Source organism: Ochotona curzoniae, unplaced genomic scaffold (assembly GCF_017591425.1).
Source record: "Ochotona curzoniae isolate NIBS_2020 unplaced genomic scaffold, NIBS_Ocur_1.0 contig_64, whole genome shotgun sequence".
NCBI lineage: Eukaryota > Metazoa > Chordata > Mammalia > Lagomorpha > Ochotonidae > Ochotona > Ochotona curzoniae.
This window is the reverse complement of record NW_024466502.1, coordinates 47,494,051-47,517,647: the sequence shown is the minus strand read 5'-3', so window position 1 is coordinate 47,517,647 and position 23,597 is coordinate 47,494,051. Positions and strand designations below refer to the sequence as shown.

At 44.8% G+C, this 23,597-nt stretch overlaps 1 protein-coding gene and 1 long non-coding RNA gene across 2 annotated transcripts in view; one reads left to right on the top strand and one right to left on the bottom strand.

Moving 5' to 3' along the window:
- Nucleotides 1–6,732, bottom strand: part of WDFY2 (WD repeat and FYVE domain containing 2) — a 159,058-nt gene extending 152,326 nt beyond the window's left edge. The window contains exon 1 of the mRNA XM_040991464.1: nucleotides 6,391–6,732. Within this exon, the coding sequence (XP_040847398.1) occupies nucleotides 6,391–6,527 (137 nt within the window). The 5' untranslated portion in view covers nucleotides 6,528–6,732. The remainder of the gene's footprint in view (nucleotides 1–6,390) is intronic.
- Nucleotides 6,733–7,152: 420 nt separating this feature from the next.
- The window catches only part of LOC121163722, a 96,178-nt gene continuing 79,733 nt past the window's right edge, over nucleotides 7,153–23,597 (top strand). The window contains exons 1-2 of the long non-coding RNA XR_005884948.1: nucleotides 7,153–7,213; nucleotides 20,746–20,865. This is a non-coding gene — a long non-coding RNA (uncharacterized LOC121163722). The remainder of the gene's footprint in view (nucleotides 7,214–20,745; nucleotides 20,866–23,597) is intronic.

Sequence of the window (23,597 nt, the reverse complement as noted above, 5' to 3'; positions counted from 1 at the left end):
ATTTAGTGGATCATGAAATAAATGAAAAGGGTCAAAAGCATAATTGTATAAGGGCTACAAGAGATCAGAAAATATCTGTGTGCACATCACATTGAAAGGATATGATCTCATACAACTGTTGTTTCAGTTATGTAGGTGTGCACCTGGGATAGTAGCTTGAGTAGAAATGCTAAATAAACCTTTTGATACTTGGTCAAAAAGTTCCCTCAGCATTACTCGGGATAACCCACGCCCTGAAGTAGGTGCCAGCACATCACACAGAGCTAAAGCAGTCAGTGCTTGAAACCAAAGGACTCGTCTAAAAGTAGGAATGCAGTGAATCCAGTTCAGCCAGGTTATTAGGCTCCAATGCAAAATAAATACATCCTGGAATAAATACCACTGGCACCCAACACCTAGGAAAGGCCTGATGCTCCAGTCACACCACGGAGAGCTGACAGCCTCATGCAGTATGCTGCTTCCCGCCCCTCACACACCACTTCACACTTTCTCAACTTGACATCTGAAGATTACCTGGCTGCACAGACTCTATGCTTATCTGCTCATGTTGTGGGCACACTGCAGTACTAGGAAATGCAATTTCTTCCCTCAAGGATGGGGAAACTGAGGCTCCACAAGAAGGAAGCACCGAGGTTGGTGGAGAGCAAAGCTGGCTGGACTCTGGCTCCCAGCCCCAGTGCTTTTCCATGAATCCTTAAAGCACACTGGGGCACAAAGTAGCGCTCCCTGCCATCAGAGCCTATGTTCTCATGTTTGATCTTCTCAAGTTCTTACATCTTTGAAACAATTTAGTAATGACTAAACAAAGTGTTTCAATGAAGAGATTCCTTGCTCTTAAAAGAAACAAACAAATAAGTGGGCCAGTTTGCTGAACTTGAACAAGAAAGTGATTTTTTTTCTACTAGGGAGTTTCTAAGTTAATTGTGGCTCTCTCCTTGGGAGAGCTGAATATAAAAAATACACTGCCTCTTTTTAAATGTTTCTATTTTAATACTGAAGCTAAGGGGAAAGGTAAACATATCCTATAATAATTAATGCTACAGATATCAACAGATCTTATTTGCAATTATCTTAAATCACAAGTTGACTTGTTTTGGCACCTCCCAGGCTATTTTTTTTCTCAATGAAATCATCACGATTTCTCAACAATAAAAAAGAAAAAAAGTTTCTTTCTCAAAGCCAAAAACAAAGTAAAAACAGAAAACCAGGGTAAGATGCTATGGAAGTCAGTCCTATTTCCTTTTTAAAAGTTTTGATTTGGTTTTCTTGGCAGAGATCACTTTTCTGCAGTCTCTTTGGGCTACTTACACACTGTGCCTTCTCCCTAGTTCTCTGTTTCACCTACGCTTAGTTAGCGCTTGAGTTGTAGGGATCTGGTCAGGAGTTCATCATCTTAGAATCCCTCCTTTTAGGACTGGTAGAACTGTCACCATAATAACACTCCTCATGGGGTTGAAATATCAGGGTAGGAATGTACACTGATTACGCTTCATGAGGTGCTAGACGAGCAGGAAATCCGGGCCCTGTGGGAGCCAGGAGAACACAGAAGGAGCTCAGAATCTCCTCTGGTGAGCTTCCTTAAACAAGCTCTCCACAGTGATCCTTCCTCCAAATGCAGGTGGAGCTGCCTTCCAGAGACATGCAGGCAGGCATGTTCCCTGACACTGAGACTGCCTTATGGTTTAAATTCAGGCTGAAGGTCCAGTTTCCAACAATCACATGGAGCAAATTCTCTGCTAGGAATTGGACACCTGTTGTTCTTCCTGCCAAGCCATGACTCTCAGGTGCATAGCTGGAAGTTAACCAGTGTTAAGCCACTGAATACAGATTTCACACACTCAAAAGATTTAGAAGGGTTCCAATTTTGCTGGCTTCACTCCACTCCTGGAGGAAGCTTTCAAGTTTCAGAACTATATTTGCAGTATGAGAAATACACCGATTTGCCTTTCTTTTAAAAATGTATGCAAAGATAAAATACATGGTACATAAAACCCCATCAGGAGCTCAACTGAACTGAGCCAAGGTTTAATTATTAGTGAAACTGATGGTTTAAGGAAAGAACTGAGATAGAGCAATTTCATAATGAAGAGAATTAATGGTAAATGAACCCACACTATAAAGGCTTGGGAGAGGAAATGAAATTTAAACATATCTTTTCAAGAAATAGTCATGACCACTTGAAATCATGGTTGTTTGGAGTGGGGGGGGGGGGCGGGAGGTGGAACCTTAGGCATTAAAAAAAAAGAATCTAAACCACATCCTTGTCCTAGACCATTCTCACCCTTACACCCAGTCTTCCTGTTACTTTGGCTAAGCCTTCCTCAGGCTCAGTGTAAGACTCTGCTCCAGGAAACTCAACCTCTTCAACCCCAGTTCCCAGTTCAGCTTTGCTTCATTCACTCAGTGAACACACACTGTTTACCTGTCTCCTTTGTTCAAGACATTAATTGGACCCCCTTTTGCCCAATACATGGATCTCCCTCAGAGTTCACAGGGAGCACCGCTAACTATACTACATAAATCAGTCCTGAGTAAAGTTAGAAGAGAGCAGTTCTCAGGGCCAGTGCAAGGCACACTGGGTAAAGCCATCACCTGTAAGGCTGGCTTCCTACATGGGTACTTGTTCCTGTCCAGGCTGCTCAACGTCTGATCCAGCTCCCTGCTAATGGCCTGGGAAGAGCAGCAGAAGATGGTCCACCCACATTGGAGACCTGGATGAAGCTCCTGGTTTCAGGTGTTGACAGACATCTAAGGAGTTAATCAGCAGACGGAAGATTCTCTAGGTCTCTCCCTTCCTCTCTGTAACTCTGCCTTTCAAATAAATAATGAATGAATCCATCAAAACAAAGAAACAAAAACAGCTTTCCATTAACAAGAGGACCCCTGGTAAGCTGTAGATTAGACATAAGTCTTGAACAAAGAGAGCAGAGATGTCTGAGGAAGCTCTTAGGCACAGATTGTTACAATGCCCTTTACTCAGAAAAGCCCATCCAGAAAGAGGCTGGGCAAAAGAAACCCAAAGCACCAACGTTTGGCATGTTTGGGAGTGACAGGAGAGAGAACACAGCCACCACCAAACCAAGGACAGACTGAGCTTAAGACCAGTGAGTTCTAGGAATAGGCTCTGTATTACAAAGCACCAACAATCTTTACTGGTAAACCATGATTTGCATATTTCTTAGGTTCTTCTAGATTTACTCCTTTGTTTCAGAACGAAGTTCCAGGTTACTGAACTGTACTAAGATGAACTTGAAGGCAACAGCTTTCACCCCTTCTTAGATTGGAAGATTTATCTGTCTACTGCTGAGGGCACTTGGAGGGCAAAGACAGTAATGCATGTGAAAGAACGTGCCAATCGGAATCCAGCTTCCTTCTCATATGAAAACCTTTTCAATACAAAAATCTTAGAGAGAGTAGCAATACTCTTCTAACATTTCCCAGTTAATTGTTAGCATCTTCAAAAGACATTATCATTTTCATCACTGCTGTGTACTGATGTGATTAGAACACAATACTCAAATGTTTGTTGATGGGGTATATGAGGCAAAGCACTGACTTCTAGGATCTTGAGGCGTCTTAAAGGAAAATCAAGTCTGATAACTTTTTACACAAGGGTATGTTTGTCCACATAAGCCCTTCATAAGTCATCATAAAACACACTCAACAAAAACTGATTAAATGTGGACCATAGTTAAGAAGTGCTTCCCATAACATACAAAAAGACATCAGTCCTGAATAGAACATGGTGCCTGTTGGGTGCCAGGTACGATGTGAGGCCCTGGAGATAAGGGGTAAGACACGTGAAATGCTGTAAGGAATTCAGAAGATAACACGCACCCGAACGATGGCTAGCACTGCCTGAACCAGAAAATGTTGAGTATTTTCGAGGGCAGAGATGAAAGTTAGACAGAGTCAAGAGGTCACAACGAAATCCAGAGCTTCCAAAGAACTTACAGGGGCTACACAGGGAGTGTAGTGGGTAAGATCCTGCACAGGCTTAACCTGACAGGCCAGGAATGGAGAGGAAGAGCTCTGGCTCAAGCAGTTAATGGTAATGGCTGTGCAGGCTGAGATGGAAATCAATATTCTGTTTTCATATCTTTAGCACTATACCAAGTGACATGAACACTGGAATCTGAAAAGCAAGAATACAGACCAATGCCCTTTTAACGAAAACTATAAACAAAAGAGAGCTCTAAATAGGTTATTTTTATATTTGAACATGGGAGCCAAAGAGGCATAGTTGGCAAGGCAAAGAATAAAAGAAAGTTAAAGAATAATACTGGATTTACATGTGGACCTTAGTTTTTGAACAACAACTTACAATGAAATCATTTCTACTAATTACACTGTAAGCTAGGAATGGCAAATTCAAACGAAGATACAGCTTGAACATTTTGATTCTTTTGTCCTGTAATGAATTAAAATTTCTTATTCAGTTTCTTTCAGATCCAGTACTTTAGCTTCTCCAAATATTACAGAATATATTCTTCACCACAACTGTTTCATTCCAAGTCAGCGTGGTACAGGTGCGTGGGACACCTGCATCCCGCATCACAGGGTGATGCAAGTCTCATTTCTGCTTTTGATTCTGGATCCCTGCTCATGTGCACCCTGAGGGGTAGCAGGTGATGGCTCAACTACTTGGGTCCCTGCCACCCATTATGACTGTCACCCATGTTCCAGACACCATGATGAGGTCCTGACTCCTGGTTCCAGCCTCAGCTGGCCTGGGGCCTGGTCCAGGCCACCAACCGGGCTTTTAACAAAGTGAAGCAGTAGACATGAGAACTCGCTGTATCTGTCTTCCAAATAAATAAAGTCAGCTAAACTCTAAAGCAAATGTAGTAGAATGAGAATTAGAAGTCTCAAAAGTAGCAATTCAGGAGCCGAGATCTAAGTATCTTCCCTCCTTCTCTTACCGGACATAAGCAGCTCATTTAGGAATTTCTTATAGCTGTCAGGAACTGATCAGCTTCCTCTCATATTTACAGATAAGGAAAATGATAAATATCAATACAGTCTTTCAATATATTTTATAGAATATATTCCTTAACAAATAATTCGATGACTGAATTTCCAGGTCAGGAAGCAGTCTCTGAATAACAGAATGTTGCCTCTATGACAAAATCGAACATTTTTATACGGCTTCTTGGTGGATTTTAAAAAGCTTCCCTATGCATGTATTCCATTTCCACCATGCATTTCTTTTGTTCGTTGCTACCTGCTTTCCACTGGTGTACGTTTGCAATGTTTTCCATTGTGTCTGCATGAGAAATGATTCAGGAGCCACTCACACAGACAAGGGCATGCTATTAATACACTCGTCTTAGTTACACTGAGGAACCTGAGATAGGAATAGATCAGGAAAAACGCTGGAAACCACACCAAATGCAAAGTGCTGAAGTGACTCCAAACACTGCCAGGAACGCTTTGCTGCTCCCCTCCTGCAACTGCAGGAATCACAGAAGATGAACATCTTTGACCTTAACGTGACTTGAACTTAGATTATAGGAAACCGAACTACTGTTGTGAGGTAAAGGCCCGTCTCACGTACTCTGGAGTATTCGACTTTGTTGAGAAAGCTTACAGGCAGCATCAAAGTAATGGTTCTGGAAAAATGACTCTAACTACAATATCCACGCAGCATTTGTCTAGAAATTAGCTTTGTACACCTTGCTCCTTATTAGAAGACTTTAAGTTACAGTTGGGAGGGGAAAAAACGGTCAGACAGTGAAGGCAGAAGCTCCACTTCTGCAAATGAAGCAAAAAAGAAAGGAAGCAAACGAAGGGAAGGAAACCGGGAGCTATTTGCAGCACGGGTCCCTTGCAGGTTCTGGGAGCTTCCCCCCCGAGCTCGAAGAGGTGAGCAGAAAAGGGAGAAGCCCAAAGTTACTCCCTACTCGTTTCACAACTTGAGTTATTATTCATTCAACTCAGCGTCTGATGTCTGGGCTATCCGGATTGAGAGGGAACGTCTAGGCGCAGGGAGTGGCATCTGCGGTCCCAGTTGGGAGTCCTGAGAACTGTACCAGAGAGTGCTCCCAAACCCTTAGTTATCTAAGAGGCGGCTCGAAGCATCCTCCCCTCGCACACACCTGCAGGCTCTCTATTCCCCTCCGGGCCTCAGAGCCGGACCAGCTTCGGTGGTCAGCACGCCGTTAGCCCCAAGGGCCAGCCGCGCACCCGAGGGCGCCACCCGGCCCCGGGCGAGGCAGAAGCGCACAAGCTCCCAGAGGCACGCAGCGTACAGGGCTGGACACCCGCACCCTGGGTGCACATTGTGATAAACTTGGGGGGTGCAGCACGTCCGCACTCCCCCAGACACTGGCTCGGGAACCTCCGGTCCGTCCCGCGCCTCCTCACGGCCAAGGGGGCAGCCGTCCGTACCTGTCCTCCGAGACGCTGATGACGCCCTCCTCTTTGGGTACGATCACGGCCATGTTCACCACCTCCTGGGACCCCTCCACCCGCTGCAGCAGGATCGGCTTGCGGGTCAGCGGTTTGGGCTGGATCTCCGCCGCCATGGAAAGAGGGGGCGCGGCGGGAGCGCCGCCGCCAACCGCGCCGCGGGGTCGGGCTGAGGGGACCGCTGGGGCACGGAGACGAGCCGACACAGGGAATCTGGCTGGCCGGAGAGGGACGCAGGGGCCCGGCTAGCATAGCCTTGACCGCCTCTCTCGGGAACGACTCTGCGCTCCCGGCCTCAGGCAACAAAACCGCCACCACCGGGGTTGCAACCCGGCGCCACCAGAGGAGGGGGCGGAGAGCTGGGGGCGGGCCCGGGGGCGGGGCCTGCCGCGGGGGCGGGGCCGCGAGGGCAGCTCCACTTCCGGAAAGGAGGTGAAAGAGGCGGGGAAACCTGGAGCGCGAGGCGGGGCGGCGGCGACCCAATGCGCTTGCGCCAGCCCACCTGCTCCGGTACGCCCCGCCCCTCGGCGGAGCCGCGACGCACGCGTACTACGTTCTTCTCCGCCCGCCCTCTGCGGCTTCCTCAGCTGAGTTTGAGCCCCTCCCTTCTTCCGGGAACGCGCGCGTGCACACCCCCGGGAACGCGCTTGCCAGAGGCCCCGCCTCCTCCAAGGTCTCTGAATAAGTGGGTGGAGATTGGGCGGGGGAAAAGCGCGAACTCCGCGAAACCGGAAAGAGCCAGCTGAAAGCAAGACCTGCGGACTCCTTGAGACATGAGTAGGCATGCGCGGGGATTACATAGGTACGAGGCCAGTAACAATGAAGCGAGCAAAGGAGGCGGTTTACTACTCCCGACATGCACCGAGCCCAGGCCTCCGGGGTGCGCCCTGTGGACTCCTGGGAGTTGTAGTTCCGCTGAGCCTTTTCTCCTTGTCCTGAAATGACCCATCGCCCACTTGACAGCCCTCTGAGCCTGGGCAACTCGGTAGCCTCTGGGTCAGATCCCAAGTGGCTTCAAAATAGGGAATTGAGAAGCAGTCTCTTGCTGACGAGGTCGGCACTCCCTCGGCCCAGCTGTTCTGGCATGTCTTGTTGGGTGGTGGGAAAGAAAGGGCAAAGAATCTTCATACAGGCATCTGTGAGGGAGTTTAACGATAATCTGTGTCGTCCAAACCCTCATTTCCTTAGATAACTCAGTGAGTAACTCACACTAAGCTAAAAGCACGACCCATTACTCCAGACCTGAACCCAGGCCGTGCCTGCTGCTGATGCCAACTTAGTTTCCCTTCCCCAGCAATCCAGCGTTGCCCCAGAAACAGGTGGGCGTATTACTGCGAATGTTGAAAGGATAACGGTGTGTGGCACAAGGCCTGACAAAGAGGAAGTTCATGAGATTGGACTGGGAATATGGCCGGGTGACAGGGAAGGTGCACAGAGCCCGTTGTGGGAGCTTGAATTTTAACATCACTGTTAAGGAGAACTGCTGTATCCTCAAAGCACATGGCTCCTGTGTCCAGGCCAAGGTCAGCCCCTGGAGTGACGTGTAAAGGTCATCACTGGGAGGGAAAGGAGATTATAGTAATTGAGCTGTGCTCAGGGCGTGTTGCAGGTAACAAAAACATAAATAGGTATGCAAAGAAAATTCAAGAGGTAAAATGCCCTTCCAGTAGTCACACAGATACAACAGATAACAGAGATCAGATACACCCAATCTGTCTACCTAACTAACATACAGTTCATTTATTCAAACATTACCAACCCAATGATTCTTTGACTTCATGGGAAACTTCTAATCCACTGACCGTCACACTTGTTACTCTCCAAAGTAGCCATAAGATTACATACGATTATATATAATAACTTAAAAGCAGTGCCTAGCACCCAGTAACTTCCACATATAATTTGCCATTATATTATTATTTTCCATTATCCTCTTCATTTTTATTTTCCATTATCCTCTTTTTCTTGCTTTTAGCTCTCAGTTCCCACATTCCATTATCCTAACGGTCTCTTACAAAACCCCTTACAGTCTTGCCAGGCTCTCATTCTTGGCAGGCTAAATCCCAATCCTTACTATTTCAACTCTTCACCTACTCCGTACTTGCACAGGGCTTGCTGATCGGCCAACTCTTGGTCTCTAGTCTCTCTAGTCAGTCTCTTATCTCTTCAGAATTTAGTGACAAATTAGAAGCCACCAAGTAGAAACCATCTCAACTTCTACTCATCAGAAACATCCACCTGCTGGTGTATCCGCCTAGGCTCTCCTCCTTTCTTCTGTAACAGTGCAGAAAGAGTCTGTTCTTCCAGGAAAGGCCAAGGGTAACTGGACCTGTTGTTGCCCAGTCAGGCGTCCTACAGTTGTGTACTCCTTACGTTGCACGATTTTTCCCTTCTCTGTTGTCTCTTTCCCATTGGCACACAATGTGTTTTGCTATTTCACATTAAAAAATAAATTAATACAAAATTCTCCTGGTTGCAAATACCCTTCTATTTCTCCATTCTTCTTCTGAGGACATTATTAAGCAAGTTTTGTGGATTCATGACTCCTGTGTCCTCATTTTCCATTCTGTCTGAACTAGTATTCGGAAACGTCCTAAATCTACACTCTATTGCAGCTGCTCATGACAAGGTCAAACGCTTTCTATCCTGCCAAAATGCAAGCGACACTTCTTTACTCTCATATTAATCTGTTTCTTGGCAGCATTTAGCATAGTTGACCCTTCATTTTGCCCTGAAACTCTTTCTTTGCTTTCTGTGATAGGACACTTTGCTGGTGTAGTAAGAATAATAAAGAAGTGATAGGAAGGTAGTAATTACTCATAATAAAATTGACTGTGGTGGTTGAACAACTACACTAAAGTAGTTGGATTTCACATTGTAAAATTGTAAACTATACAATATAAATTATTGTGGTTTATTATCAAAAATTACTTTCAGTGATTGGCTAGCAAGTTATCTTAGGGCTTCATCAACTGTATTGGCAGTAAAGTATTGGAAACCACCTGATATGTGGAAGTATTCTTTACACAAACACTAAGGTCATTTATTTCTGGATTTCAGGGCAGTATACAAGGTCACGTAATACAACTTACACTTTAATCTGCTACTGTTTCACTTGTGGGGGTTTTATTTAGACCTACATGCTTTTAAATATTGGAGAAATCTGTATTGTTTGAAAGTAAGCATACTTTTGCCAGTACAATCATTTGTTATACATTCGTTGTCGATGTGAAAGGCACAGTGACACAGTGGCAAACATAAAGAGAAAGATATTCCATCTATTAGTTCACTCTCCAAATGTTCATAACGGCCAAGTGTAGGCCAGGAAGGAACCAGGAGCTCCATCCCTGTCTCCTGTATGTGGGTGGCAGAGCCCAAGTAGCTGGCCCATCATCCACCGCCTCCAAGGCACATGAGCAGAAAGATGACCAGAATATGGAATGCAGGGCCCGGCGTGCTGGCGCAGTAGTTAAGGTCCTCGCCTTGCATGCCCGGGATTCCATATGGGCGCCGGTTCTAATCCCGGCAGCCCCGCTTCCCTTCCAGCTCCCTGCCTGTGGCCCGGGAAGGCAGTCAAGGACGGCCCAAAGCTTTGGGACCCTGCACCCATGTGGGAGACCCGGAAGAGGCTCCTGGCTTCGGATTGGCATAGCATCAGCTGTTGCGCTCACTTGGGGAGTGAATCATCGGACGGAAGATCTTCCTCTCTGTCTCTCCTCTCTGTATATCCGCCTTTCCAATAAAAAAATAATAATAAAAACAAATCTTTAAAAAAATGCTAAAAAAAAAAGAATATGGAATGCAGAGGGTGGCTGAACCTACTGGGCACAACTCTAGACCCACAATATTTTTTTTAATATTTATTTATTTATTTTGGAAAGGCAAATTTACAGAGAGAAGGAGAGACAGAGAGAGAAGTCTTCTGTCCACTGGTTAATTCCCCAAGTGCCCACAATGGTTGAAACTAAGCTGGTCCAAAGCCAGGAGCTTCTTCTGGGTCTCTCACGTGGGTGCAGGGTCCCAAAGCCTTGAGCCATCCTCAACTGCTTTTCCAGGCCATAAGCTGAGAGCTGGATGAGAAGTGGAGCAGCTGGTCTTAGAACTAGTACCCATATGAGATCCCAGTGCGTGCAAGTTGAGGCCCCACAATAGATATACGTATTTATAAATAGAATGTTTGATCTAATTACATGTTTTTGTATATTTTTTCCAAATGTTAGATCTGCAGATTTTTATGGAAAAATTCCAGCTCGTTGCCTGTCATCAAGAATATGATATCAGGAAAATCAGACTTATTTGATGCCAGAAATCAGACTACAGTCTTCAGTTCAAGCAAATATTAATATGCACTTTTAGAAATATCATAACAATTTAAAATAGAATATTAAATGTAAAATTTCAATGATGTAGATATGACTAATTTATAAATTCTTAATATTTTGTGAAAAGTAGTAAGCCAATATGCTTTGCTTTTTATTTACTTACTTAATTTGAAAGTCAGAATTAAAGAGAGGGAGAAATCCTCCATCTGCTGATCCATTAGCTGACTATAACAGCCAGGGAAGAGCTAGGCTGAAGCCAGGGGCCAAGAGATTCATCTGGGTCTCCCACTGGGGTGGCAGGGGCTCAAAAACACTTGTGTCATCTCCTAATGTTTTCCCAGGCCTTAGCAGGGAGCCAGATCAGATGTGCTGCAACTGGGACACAACCCAACATCCATATGGAATGCTGACATCATAGGTGATGTCCAATGCTGTCCCTCCAATATGCTTTTCTTATTACTTGATGTAACATAATTGGTAGCATGAGTTACATGTTTTTGTGAAAAAGAAAAAGTAGTAATACATGTGCTGTGATATTCTTTCAATTGTTATGTGTGTTTTGAACTCTGCCATTAAACTTTTGACAGCAGTTAAACAAGAATCAAACAGAAGAATCAAAAATACTGCAATTGATTAAGATAATCATATCCCTTAAGTATAGGGGCTGCTCTGGGATTAGCATGTAATTAGTTTTTATTAATAAAAAGTGCAAATTGTTATAATCTTTTTATTTTAAAAAAGCAGGAAAATGAGAATGCAGGCCATGGTCATAAATAAGCAAATTTTTTATCTGATTTGATAAGTAGGTTTTAACTACTGTACTGTAGAAGGACATTCAAAATCTTTGCTATTGTGGGAGACAATAGCCAATTGAATCCCCCTGAAGGCACCAGGAGCAATTGATAAGGTTTAGATTACGAACCTGCTAGAGAAAAAAAAAACCCATCAGACTCATTCTTGTGATAAATAGTAGGAATAGTTTAAAAAAAAAAAACATAAAATATATGAGGGAAGTCATGGAGGGGAGTCATTCAGTTTATTTTTCTCTGGATCCCCAAACTACCTTTCCCACTATGCTTCTTCTAGAACCATGTGCTCTTCTGCCACATCTAATACATGGAAGAGTCAGCCATTACACAAGAACAGTCATTACTTCTCTACTTTGCCATATGTTTAAATTCAGAATCACCTCAGAGGAGCAAAAACCACCTTGCTTCTTTTCCAGTCTCATAAACAGGGTCCAGCACTGTAGCATAATACGTGAAGCTGCTGCCTACAGTGCTGGCATCCCCTATGGATGCTAGTTCGAGTCCCAGCTGCTCCACTTCTAATCCAACTCCCTGCTCATGCCCTGGGAAGAGCAATGGAAGATGTGCCAAGTCTGTTGGTAGACCTTGGCTTCTCACTTTGGTCTGGCCCAGCTGTGGCTGGCCGTTGTGGCCATATGAGGCATGAACCAGAGGATAGAGGATCTCTCTTTTTTTATTATTTTGATTTTAAAGACTCTCTCTCCCTCTCTGCTTCTCTATGTACCTTTGCCTTTCAAATAAATAATCTTTTTTTAATTATCTTGTTTTTAAGATTTATTTATTTTTATTGGAAAGACAGATATACAGAGAGGAGGAGAGACAGAGAGGAAGATCTTCCATCCAATGGTTTACTCCCCAAGTGATTGCAACAGCTGGAGCCGAGCCCGTCCGAAGCCAGGAGCCAGGAGCTTCTTCCAGCTTTAGGCTGTCTTCTGACTGCTTTCCCAGGCCACAAGCATGAAGCTGCATGGAAAGTAGGGCCACCAGGATTAGAAGCAGCGCCCATATGGGATCCTGGCACATTCAAGGCAAGGACCTTAATTGCTATGCTATCATGCCAGGCCCTCAAATAAATACTCTTTAAAATATATTTTAAAAAATATGGGCCTGGCAGTGTGGCCTAGTGGCTAAAGGTCCTCGCCTTAAATGCGCTGGGATCCCATATGGGTGCCGATTCTAATCCCAGCAGCTCGACTTCCCATCCAGCTCCCTGCTTGTGGCCTGGAAAAACAGTCGAGGATGGCCCAAAGCTTTGGGACCCTGCACCTGCGTGGGAGACCTGGAAGAGTCTCCTGGCTTCAGATCGGCATAGTATCGGCCGTTGCGCTCACTTGGGGAGTGAATCATTGGATAGAAGATCCTTCTCCCTGTCTCTCCTCCTCTCTGTATATCTGACTTTCCAATAAAAATAAAATAAATATTTAAAATATATGTATATATTTAAATAATAAGAAAGTAGAAAGAAAAGAAATACTCGTAAGACATGGAAGATTAGAAAGATCTATGGATTAAGTTGCTTTATTAATCACAAAATTTCCCCTCTCCAATCAATATTTTAGTACTTTTTCTATCATTGCTACCCAGGAGGGATTTTGTTCTTACCCAAGTCAAAACATCCCAATAATTTTGGGAGTGGGTGATGGTCATGAAATGGGAGAACAATATAAATGAAAGCACACCCTTGAGTAAATTGGTTTTAGGAAAAGATACCTCTAAAAGTTGAAGATTTGAAAATGAATAGCCTTAAAAGAATGCTTGTCTGTGTGCCAACTAGAAAGGCTTTCACAGACCTGGGTTGGTCTGCTGCAGCTGAGACAACCACTAACCTTGGAAACCTGGAGTGAGTGTGGTGGACGGCAGCTGTATGACTGGATGGAATGTCTAGGAAGCAGGTGGATTATTCTTAGTAATTGGGCTAAACTAACTTCTTTACCTTTGGAAAGCTAATTAAGGGCACAGTATGAGACTGAGGGAAAGAGGCTCAGAGCAGAGTTTAAAACTCCTTTTGCATGCATCCCTGCATCTAGATGAAAGATGGAATCCCAATGAAACTGTTGGACATGTGTAGACAATGGGATGCTGGACTGTCGGACATTGTCTGTACCAACAATGTCGGAGTACACTTAAATAAGAGACTGATAGAATTATGATTCCTTATGAAGGACTACACTATTGTAACAAAACGAGAAAAATCTGACAGGGGGTGGGAGTTTGGGGGAGAAACCCAGCCTTACACAAAATTGTACCACACAATTCAAAATTCAAAATTAAAATATATTTAAAAAACAAAACACAACAAAACTCCTTCTGGCCCTAAATGCTATGCCTTCTTCCAGCACATCCTCAGCCACCTCAATGCAGACTATCAGGCTGGAGTGAACAGGGGAATCCAGAGAGCATTTGCTGACACCCTGGCATAGGGAACGATATCTCAGAGAAGACTGTTCTGAGCCCCACAGAGGCAGTCAGGGAGTCCCAGGAACCTCAGCTGCCAGACCACTGTGTGCTGCCTCATCGGGACAAATTCCAGAGCACAGCACAGATGTAGTGACAGTTCAGGAAGGCAATGTGGGGTCCCGGAGCTGTAGGGCCTGATGTTTTGAGCCAAGAGGGCTGGATAGGATCTTAGGTGTTAGACTAGCAAACTGTAAAAGAAGAACCACTTAACGCTGTTCCTATAATGAATCTTTTAATATATTGGATGCCCTCCTAGTTTCAAGTGCCAGCAGCTTTGGCCCTGGTCTGACAACATTTAGAGGCAGTGGAACCTTTAAGAGGTGGAGTCTAGTAGAAGATAATCAAGTCTCACTGGTCTCACGAGTGAGAAAGTTCCCACGAGAGCTGATTGTGATGAAGCGAGGCTACTCTCGCGTGCTTGGCCTGTTCCTCGTGTGACTGCTTTCCTTTATGCTTCTCTACCATATCAGGACATAACCTGGTGGCCCTTGTCAGGACGCCAGTGCCAGGACATTTGGACCTCCAACCGCTTGCATCATGAACCAAAGGACCATCTGTACTTTGTGAAGCTCCCCGCCTGAGGTGCTTTGTTATAGCTGCCTGAAATGCACCGAATACCCCACTTCTTCCCTGGTAACCTGAGGGTAATTCCAGCACTTGTCTTTTGGAGAGGTTGTGAAGCATCATGTTAAGATCTTCACTTGAAAAAGCAAATCCAGTGTTTGCACCTAGTTATTCTGAGGGAAGAGGGCAGACAGAAGGAGCTGGAAGGGAACCACAGTGAGCGGGGATGGAAGGCAGGGCGTGGAGATGACAGCTTCCCCTCAAAGCAAGGCATAAATGTAATACTGAGGACTGGGTGGTGAGCTAAAAGCCACCCAGTCTTAGAGCCAAGTCCTGGTTTTTCAGGGGTCAGAACCTGAGAGCAGAGACTGACACAGGCTTTCCACCTTCAGTTCTCGGCTGTTTAGAGAAGTCATTGTTTTGAATGGGAGTGGATTTTCTTGCTGATTCAACTACACTTTGGTGACTCTGAGGTCAGCTCACGAAATCCCGGGGGATTTAAAGCTGATGGTCCCTGGGCATGTGATTACCGTGACGAGCAATGCTGTTCCAGAATAACAGGGGGAGCAGATTTTCCCTAGTCTTATGCTTTCCCTAGTTCTGTCCTGGCAGCAGGCAGTGGTGCTCGCTCTGCAACAAGGTCTCGCAGCTCCTAAGGCTAACTATGTCCCAGAATGCCTCCTGGAAACTTTTTGAAATGGAGATCCCTGGACTCTTTTTGCAAATCACTAGTTTTAGTTTTCGAGGAGTTTGACTTGAAAATGTGAATTTCTTCCCCCCTAAGATATATTTATTTGAAAGATAGAATGTGAGACAGAGCTCTTCCATCTGCTGGCTCACTCCCCAAATGGCCTCGAGAAGTGAGCTGTGGTATACTAAAGCCCTGTGTCACAAGATCCATCCCGGTCTCCTGCATGGAAATACCTGAACCATCCTCCACTGCTTTCCAAGGTGCATTAACCAGGAGCTGGATCAGAAGTAGAGCAAGCTGGGATGGTGATCTGGGATGCCAGCTTGGCAAGCAGTGGCATAGCCCACTCTGTATCAATGCCAAGCCCCTGCGAAACCATAATAAGGTATTTCCAAATGATGTTAATGCAGGTCTCCTTCCATGCCTGGCATCACCTGCAAAACCCCAGGATTCAGAAAGCAGGGCCCCTCAACCATGAGACATCTCTTGTTTGCTTTTCTTTCTGGCCTAGCTCACTGGCTTTCTTGCTGTTTCTGATCAGAGCAGTGTCTCCTCTGTGGCACACCAAGTAACAGAATGCAACTCCAGCTTTTCTACTCACTGGTACTGGAAGCCTTTTTATAGGCTTTTGCCTCAGTCTTTCACTCCACTTCCCCCACCGTCCCCCAGTCCTCTCCAAAGCCAGGCAAGAGTATGCTAACTGATCACACACACAAGGGCTAAGTTGAGGTTCATCTGTATACCGTCGCATATCTGCTTACTTGCCATCTATCTATCTTTTTTTTAAAAGATTTATTTTTATTATTTTTTTTATTGGAAAGGCGGATATACAGAGAGGAGAGACAGAGAGGAAGATCTTCCGTCCGATGATTCACTCCCCAAGTGAGCGCAATGGCCCATGCTATGCTGATCCGAAGCCAGGAGCCTCTTCCAGGTCTCCCACGTGGGTGCAGGGTCCCAAAGCTTTGGGCCGTCCTCAACTGCTTTCCCAGGCCACAGGCAGGGAGCTGGAAGGGAAGCGGGGCTGCCGGGATTAGAACCGGCGCCCATATGGGATCCCGGGCGTGCAAGGCGAGGACTTAACCACTTGCGCCACCGCACCGGACCCTATCTATCTTTTTAATGGATCTTGTTTTTACGGCTGTTTTAGATTCATAGCACAATTGTACCAGGAATACAGAGAAGCCAAGTATGCTTGTCCTCCCGCATATGCACAGTCTCCCTAACTGACAATGTAAGTTCACCATGATGCTACTTCAGTGGACTTAGGTTGATGCATCATTACCACTCAACAGCCACTGTTCACATCAGGGCCTACTCTCTGTGCCATGCATTCTGTGAGTTTGGACAAATGTGTAATGACATGCATCTCCCATTGCAGTACCTCAGAGAGTGGTTTCACTGGCCTAAAAAAATCCAGTACTCCACCTACCCACTCCTCTCCCCCATAGCTCTGGCAGCCACTGCGTTTTTGTTTCTATCTTTTATTTTTGGTCTTTGTTGCTTTGCCATTTCCACGATGTCACAGGGTTGCAATCTGTGGTTCAGACTGGCTTCTTCCACTTAGTAATAGGCATCGAGGTTTCGCCCACACCTTTCTCTAATTTGATAATTCATTTCTTTTTAGTGCTTGATAACATTCCATTGTCTGGGTGCTTTCCAGTTTATTTATCCGTTCTCCTACTAAAAGATATGTTAGTTGCATCCAAGTTTTGGCAACATTAATAAAGTGGTAATTAGTATTCCTATGCAGGGATGTCTGTGAACATAAGTTTTCAACACATTGTGGTAAATACCAAGCAAAATGATTACTCTATTGTGCTCTAAGACTATGTTTGTTAAAAAAAAAAAAAAAAAACTGCCAAACCATCTTCCAAAATGATGGTGCCATATTGCGTTTCTATCAACAATGAAGAAGAGTTGATTTACCTAAATTTCAGGGGAAAACAAATTCTCCTGAAACTTTTAGAAATGTTATATATTTATTTTGGCTTTATTTGAAAGATAGAAAAATATCTTCCACCTGCTGGATCACTTTCCCAGCTATTTACAGCAACTGGGACTGGTCCATGCCAAAGCCAGAAGCCTGAAACTGCATCTAGCTCCCCCAAATGGGTAGCAGGGACCCAGTTCTTGGCCACCATTTGCTGCCTGCCAGAGTGCATGTTAGAAGGAAGCTGGGTTGCAAGCAGAGAAGCCAGGACTCCCAACCAGGCATTCTCTTGTCGGATGCAGGCATTTCAAGCTGCAACTCAAGCCCCTACACAAAATCACACTTTTCTCCTGAAATGCTTGCGATAGAATTACTAGCGCAGGGCAGAATGAAGTGGCAGTAGGAACCAACCTTAGGGAAACAAACTTAGAATGAAATAGTGAGTTAGAAAAAAAAAGCGAGGCGGGGAGAGAGGGTGGAGGAAGGAAGGGAGTTTCATGTGTTTTTGTTCCTTCTTTGCTTTTTCTTTCCTTATAGCTTTCATTTCACCACAAGGCTTGCTCTTAACTGAGCTGAAGTAAGAGGGGGCAAGAATTTTGGGTGATGAAGTGTGTTCCTCAGAAGATCCGGGAAAGGGATGGGTGTGGCAGCGTAGTGGCTGAAGTCCTCACCTTGCACGCGTCAGGATCTCATATGGTCTCCGGTTCATGTCCTGGCAGCCCCACTACCCATCCATCTCCCCACTTGTGGCCTGGGAAAGCAGTTCAGGATGGCCCAAAACCTTGGGACTCTGCACCCGTGTGGGAGACCCAGAAGAAGCTCCTGGCTCCTGGCTTTGGTTCAGCTCAGCTTTAGCTTTTGTGGCCATTTTGGGAGTGATCATTGAATAGAAGATCTTCCTCTCTGTCTCTCCTTCTCTCTGTATATCTATCTGACTTTCCAATAAAAATAAATAAATCTTAAAAAAAGAAGAATATCCGGAAAAAAGCAAATCCCAAGTACAAGGGCATTTGATCGAAAAAGTACATCTGCTATTGAAGACTTTGGAAACTATGTTGGTTGGGATTGGCTTTGTGACACAGTGAGTTAAGCCACCACTCCTGGCATTGATATCCCATGCTGAAGTGCCTATTCTAGTCCTGGCTGCTCTGCTTCTGATCCAGCTTCCTGTTGTGTGCCTGGGAAGGAAGAAGAAGATTATCTCAGTGGTTGGGCCCTTGCCATCCTTAAGTTGTTTAAGAACTAAATGGAATCTTGGCTCCTGGCTTCAGCCTGACCAAGTCTTCAGGAGTAAACATAGTGGATGGAATATTTCAATCTCTCACTGTCTCTGCATCTCTCATCACTAATGCTCATGCTCTGCCTTTCAAATAAGTTAATTTTTTAAATGCCAAGGCCAAATGCTTACTCCAGATTAAGCATTTTGAAAAAGTTGGTTCTCTTTTGGGTTGGTACAATAAAGAGCTAGTCATGGCACCCCTTAGTGGAATTGACAAAGGAAGTGAAAATATGACCTAGTTTCCTACTGTCCCCAATCTCTCTCTCCATATCATTCATCTCATTGTTGCTATGGTAATTCAAGACTTTCATCAGATCGTGTTACCACCTAACAAAGCCTAAAGTATTCAGGAGCTGTTAATGTCTCTAGAATAGAATCTATGCTCATTATCTGGTTCCTCCTACAATCCTATGTCCCACTCCTTATCTCCTGAAAGTAGAATGATTTTATTTATTTATAAAGATTCATTTATTTAAAAGCTTTTTAAAAAGATTAATTTTAAAAAGCATCCTCAATACATATTTTATAGTGTTAAGAAAAAAGGAAAAAGAGAGAGAGAGAGAGTCTTCATCTTCTGGTTTACTGCCCAAATGGCAGCAGTGATAGCTGGGACTGGGCCAGGCCAAAGTCAGGAACCTGGAACCCCATCCAGGTGTCCTGTTTGGTTGTAAGGGGCCCAAGCACTTCCAATGCCTTTCCAGGTACATTAGCAACAAGCTGTATAAGAAGTAGAGCAGCCAGGACTCAAACCAGTAGTTAAACAAGATGCTGGCCTTGTACGCAGCAGCTTAACGTGTTGTACCACAACACAGGTTACACAGATTGATTTTAGTTTTAAGTTATTTTATTTAATTTTTCAAATAATGAAGGGAAGAGCAGCAGTCAGTTAATCCAACTCTGGTGAGGTCATTGGTCCTTTTTTTGCAATTCCCTTAGTTCCGTGTATGTCTTTATCATCTGATTAGTTCCCTTTGAAGTATAAAATTGAATGCAATAGGTTTTAGATTTTAGGTTTCTGTGGTTCCTTTTCCATATCAGTACCAGGGAGAGCATCTTTTTACCAAACTATTACAACAGAGTCCTGGGCTTCTTTCTAATTAGACATAATCCTCCCTCACCTAATAATTCTGAAAAACACCAAGGCTTTACTGCTTAGACTGGAGGATATTCACTATAGTCAACATTTTGTTACTCTAACTAAATACCTGAGGCAAGCTATTTATGAAGACAAAGTTCACAGTATAAGATATTCACAAATCAATGTCAAGTGAGCCATGTTTGTTCAGCTGACTGGCAGAGCTGAAGGATGGCAATTGATAGACAGCTATGACAAAAAGCCAATAAACAGAAAGCGCAGGGCCCAGCGTGGTAGGCTAGCAGCAAAAGTCCTTCCCTTGAATGCAGTGGGATCCCATATGGGCACCGGTTCTAATCTCAACAGCACCACTTCCCATCCAGCTCCCTGCTTGTGGCCTGGAAAAACAGTCGAGGATGGCCCAAAGCCTTGGGACCATGCACCCACTTGGGAGACCTGGAAGAGCTCCTGGCTCCTGGCTTTGGACCGGCATAGCACCGGCCATTGCGCTCACTTGGGGAGTGAATTATCGGATGAAAGGTCTTTCTCTCTCCTCCTTTCTGTATATCTGACTTTGCAATAAAAATAAATAAATCTTTTTTAAAAAAAATAAAGAGCAACTTGACCAGACTCATCTCTCACAACCACCCCTGTCATAAAACCTTCCTTCCAAGGCATTACCCACAATAATCAAAGATCTCTCACTAGGCTCCATGTCTGACCACCATAATTGGGTTGTTTTCATTCTCTTGGTTCCACTAACATATGACCTTGGGGTTTAATGTGCATGTGAGTTCAAGTGAATCCTGTTCAAGTATTATATCCTGAAAGTATTCTATCCCCAGCTCCCTGAAACCTGCATCCTTCACACACATAATTCTGTTCCCAATGGCTCCACAGTCTTAGCTCAGCCCAACAGTGATTCAAAAGTATAAAGTTGAAAGCCTTAGCTGTGACTCAAGGCAAACTCCCTGAGCTCTGAACCCCTGGGAAATGAAAAACAAGTTATGTACTTTCAAGATATAATGGTGGAACAGTCATAAAGGGAATACATTTTCATTTCAAAAGGAGAGAACAAGCGAACTGAAAGGATTAAGCAGATCAAAGCAAGATTGAAAATTGGTAGAGCACACATTTAATCCTAAAGCTCCTGGACTAGCATCTTGGCACACTGTGACAGGGGCTTTTCTTATCTTTCTTACAGGTTGGAACCTTGTCCCTGTAGTGCTGGACGTGGCCATGGTGGTGACAGCAGCTCCACTCTCACATTTCCATTTGGCATTGCCACAGTGAGGGCCCTGCGCTGGATCTGCTCCTGGAACAGGTTGGACCCCCAGGTTGTCTGAGACAGCCTTTGAAATCTAGGTGTAGTCCTCCATGCCTCCCTGGCTCTGATGTTCTTGGGCCACACAGTGGCCCTCCAGGGCTACATGCAGATGTCTGCTGCTTTGTCAAGTAGCAGTAGCATGTTGCTGGTTGCCTTCCTTTCCTGGATTCTACCCACTGGCTTCACTCCCACAACTTCAATAGGTGTTGCTCCCTCAGGGGGTCCACACAGGGGTTCCAGCCATGCAGTATGATTCGGCCTGGTTCCCCAAATTTTCCTTTTACATCTCCATAGAAGCCACCACAAACTTCCAACTCTTGCATCCTATACCCCTGGAAAAACAGCACCATGTGGGCACTGCCAATGTCTGCCAGCAGCTCAAGCCCCTTCTGGACCTGCTAGAGTCAATCACAACTGCATCCCTGGGGTGTTTATGCAAGCTCTTAGAAAATGCCCTGAAATTTCTTGAAATCATTTTGTGCTCCTAAACTTAGGGGACCCATGATGGGAAGGGCAGCTTCAAAGATCTCAGAAATGCCTTTGAGATCTTTTGCTGTTTTCTTTGTTTGTTTTCGCATATTATCACGAGGCTACACTTCAGCTTATGCTAATCTCTTTAGCAAGTGATTTCTCCACCTCTCTTTCCTGTCCCAGAATAAGCTTGTTCTTCCTTGCCTCTCAAGTCCACTGTGAATGTTCCAAATATTTCTCTTATGCTCCTGATTTTCACTGCAAGACTGACTAGCCGCTGCCAACAACATCGATGCTGTAGATGGAGTGTTACTGCCTGGAAATTTCCTCCACCAGGCAAACTAGTCCATCACTACACAGCCAGGCTCTTTGCCATGGCCATTAGTCCAGTTCCAAAGAGAATCTTTATTTTTGTCTGAAACCTCATCAGCATGGTCTATGCCTTCTGAGCATCAGAATCATCTTTAACAATTGGTCTACAACGATCTGGTGTAATTTTATGATGATGCTTCAAACCTTGCCAGTAAGCCAATTCCAAAAGCTGTTCTCCATCTTTATAGGTATAGAAATGACCCTGTTTCTCAGGAATCTATTTCCCGTATTAGTGAGCCTTTTGCTGTGCTATGTGTCAGGATGGGAGGTGAACTGGCTGAGTCTCTCTGGTCTTGGGATATTTGGTCTGAATTTAAGGGATCTAAAGATATTGGCAAGTATGAAGTCCACTATTATTAGCTGCTAATGAGACCATCTGCCAAATAAAGATGGGAATCAGCCGGAGCCTTTCCTAGATGAGGCTCAACCTGGTAACTTGACTAGGAAAGTGAAGTATGGCATGCTATACTCTGTGTTTATTTATTAGCCCTAACCAGAAAGGGGAAAGAACATGCATTAAATGTGATTCACTCTGGCCTCAACAACTCTGAGAAAAGTATAACACACTCATTTTCCTCAATTTACTGAATCTGAGAATAAATAGTAATAGTAATAATAGAATATTACAAAGAGAGAGATTAAAAAATTCAACATTTAGAAAAAAGTGAACCCCTGGTTCACTCCCGAAATTGTCACAATGACCAGAGCTGAGCTAATCTGAAGCCAGGAACCTCTTCTGGGTCTCCCATGTTGGGTACAGGGTCTCAAGAACTTGAGCTGTTCTTTGCTGCTTTCCCAGGCTACAAGCAGGGATCTGGATGTGAAGTGGAGGAGCCAGGACACAAACCAGTGCCCATATGGGATGCCAGTGCCTGCAGGTAGATCAACCAGCCAAGCCACAGTGCTGGCTCCCATGACCCACAGTTTTTAGATACATTTATTCTAGGTAGCTCATAGTATGCAGCAGCCAGAGAACTAGGCAATTTTAGGGAGGTCAGTAATGCATTGAGCACATGAAGGTCCCTACAAATAATGGTGAGAGTAATGCAAATTTTCTGTAGGAGGCTGGGATTCAATGATGGAGTGCACACGGTGTTAGGTGCAATTATTTAGCATTAGAGTGGCCAACGTGGAGAAAACAGGTTCTGTGACCTTGGTGAAGTGAGACATGGAGGCAACAGCCTGAGGCTATTAATAAGTGTTAGATAGTGTAATATAAATTAGACCTCTGTGATGGCACAGCAGCAAGTGACGAATGACTGAGGGAGTGATCAGTGTGGAATGGTATTAGTCAGGGCAGGCTCTCGAAGGAGTGAGTCACAGATTTTTGAACAAGAGGGCTGGCGGCAAGATGTAGATGGTCTTTGAAAAATATGATCTTAGCAACAGAATAGAGATGAACTGAGGTGGGGGAGGCACAAAGCAGGGAGAGCAGGTAGGAGGCAGTAATGCAAACGAGATGATGGGAGCCCCGACTAGTGCGTGGGCTATGAAATAGAGCTGGACTGCTTTACAGAGGGCAGTGCAGCCAATTGCACAACAACGTGGACTTTGCAGACACACTGACTTGGGCTCTACCTGGCCCTACCAATGACCAGCTCTGCTAGTTGGGCAACTGAGCTATCTGCCCTAAGTCTGTTCCTCCATCCACAAACTGGAGGCGATGATAATACAGTGGTAGTGCTTGCCATTTTGGCTAAATAGCCTTCCTACTTTGAGGGAAGCTGGATGTAAGTGAGGAGCCACAAGGGAGGGAAATTCCTCCTCTGCCTGCCTCTGGCAGCTGGAGCTAGGCAAGGTCTCCAGGCAAGGTCTGCTGATGCTGACTCAGCTGTCTGCACATGAGAGTGGTGATGCAAAGGCACTGGGATCAGTTTCAGAATGTT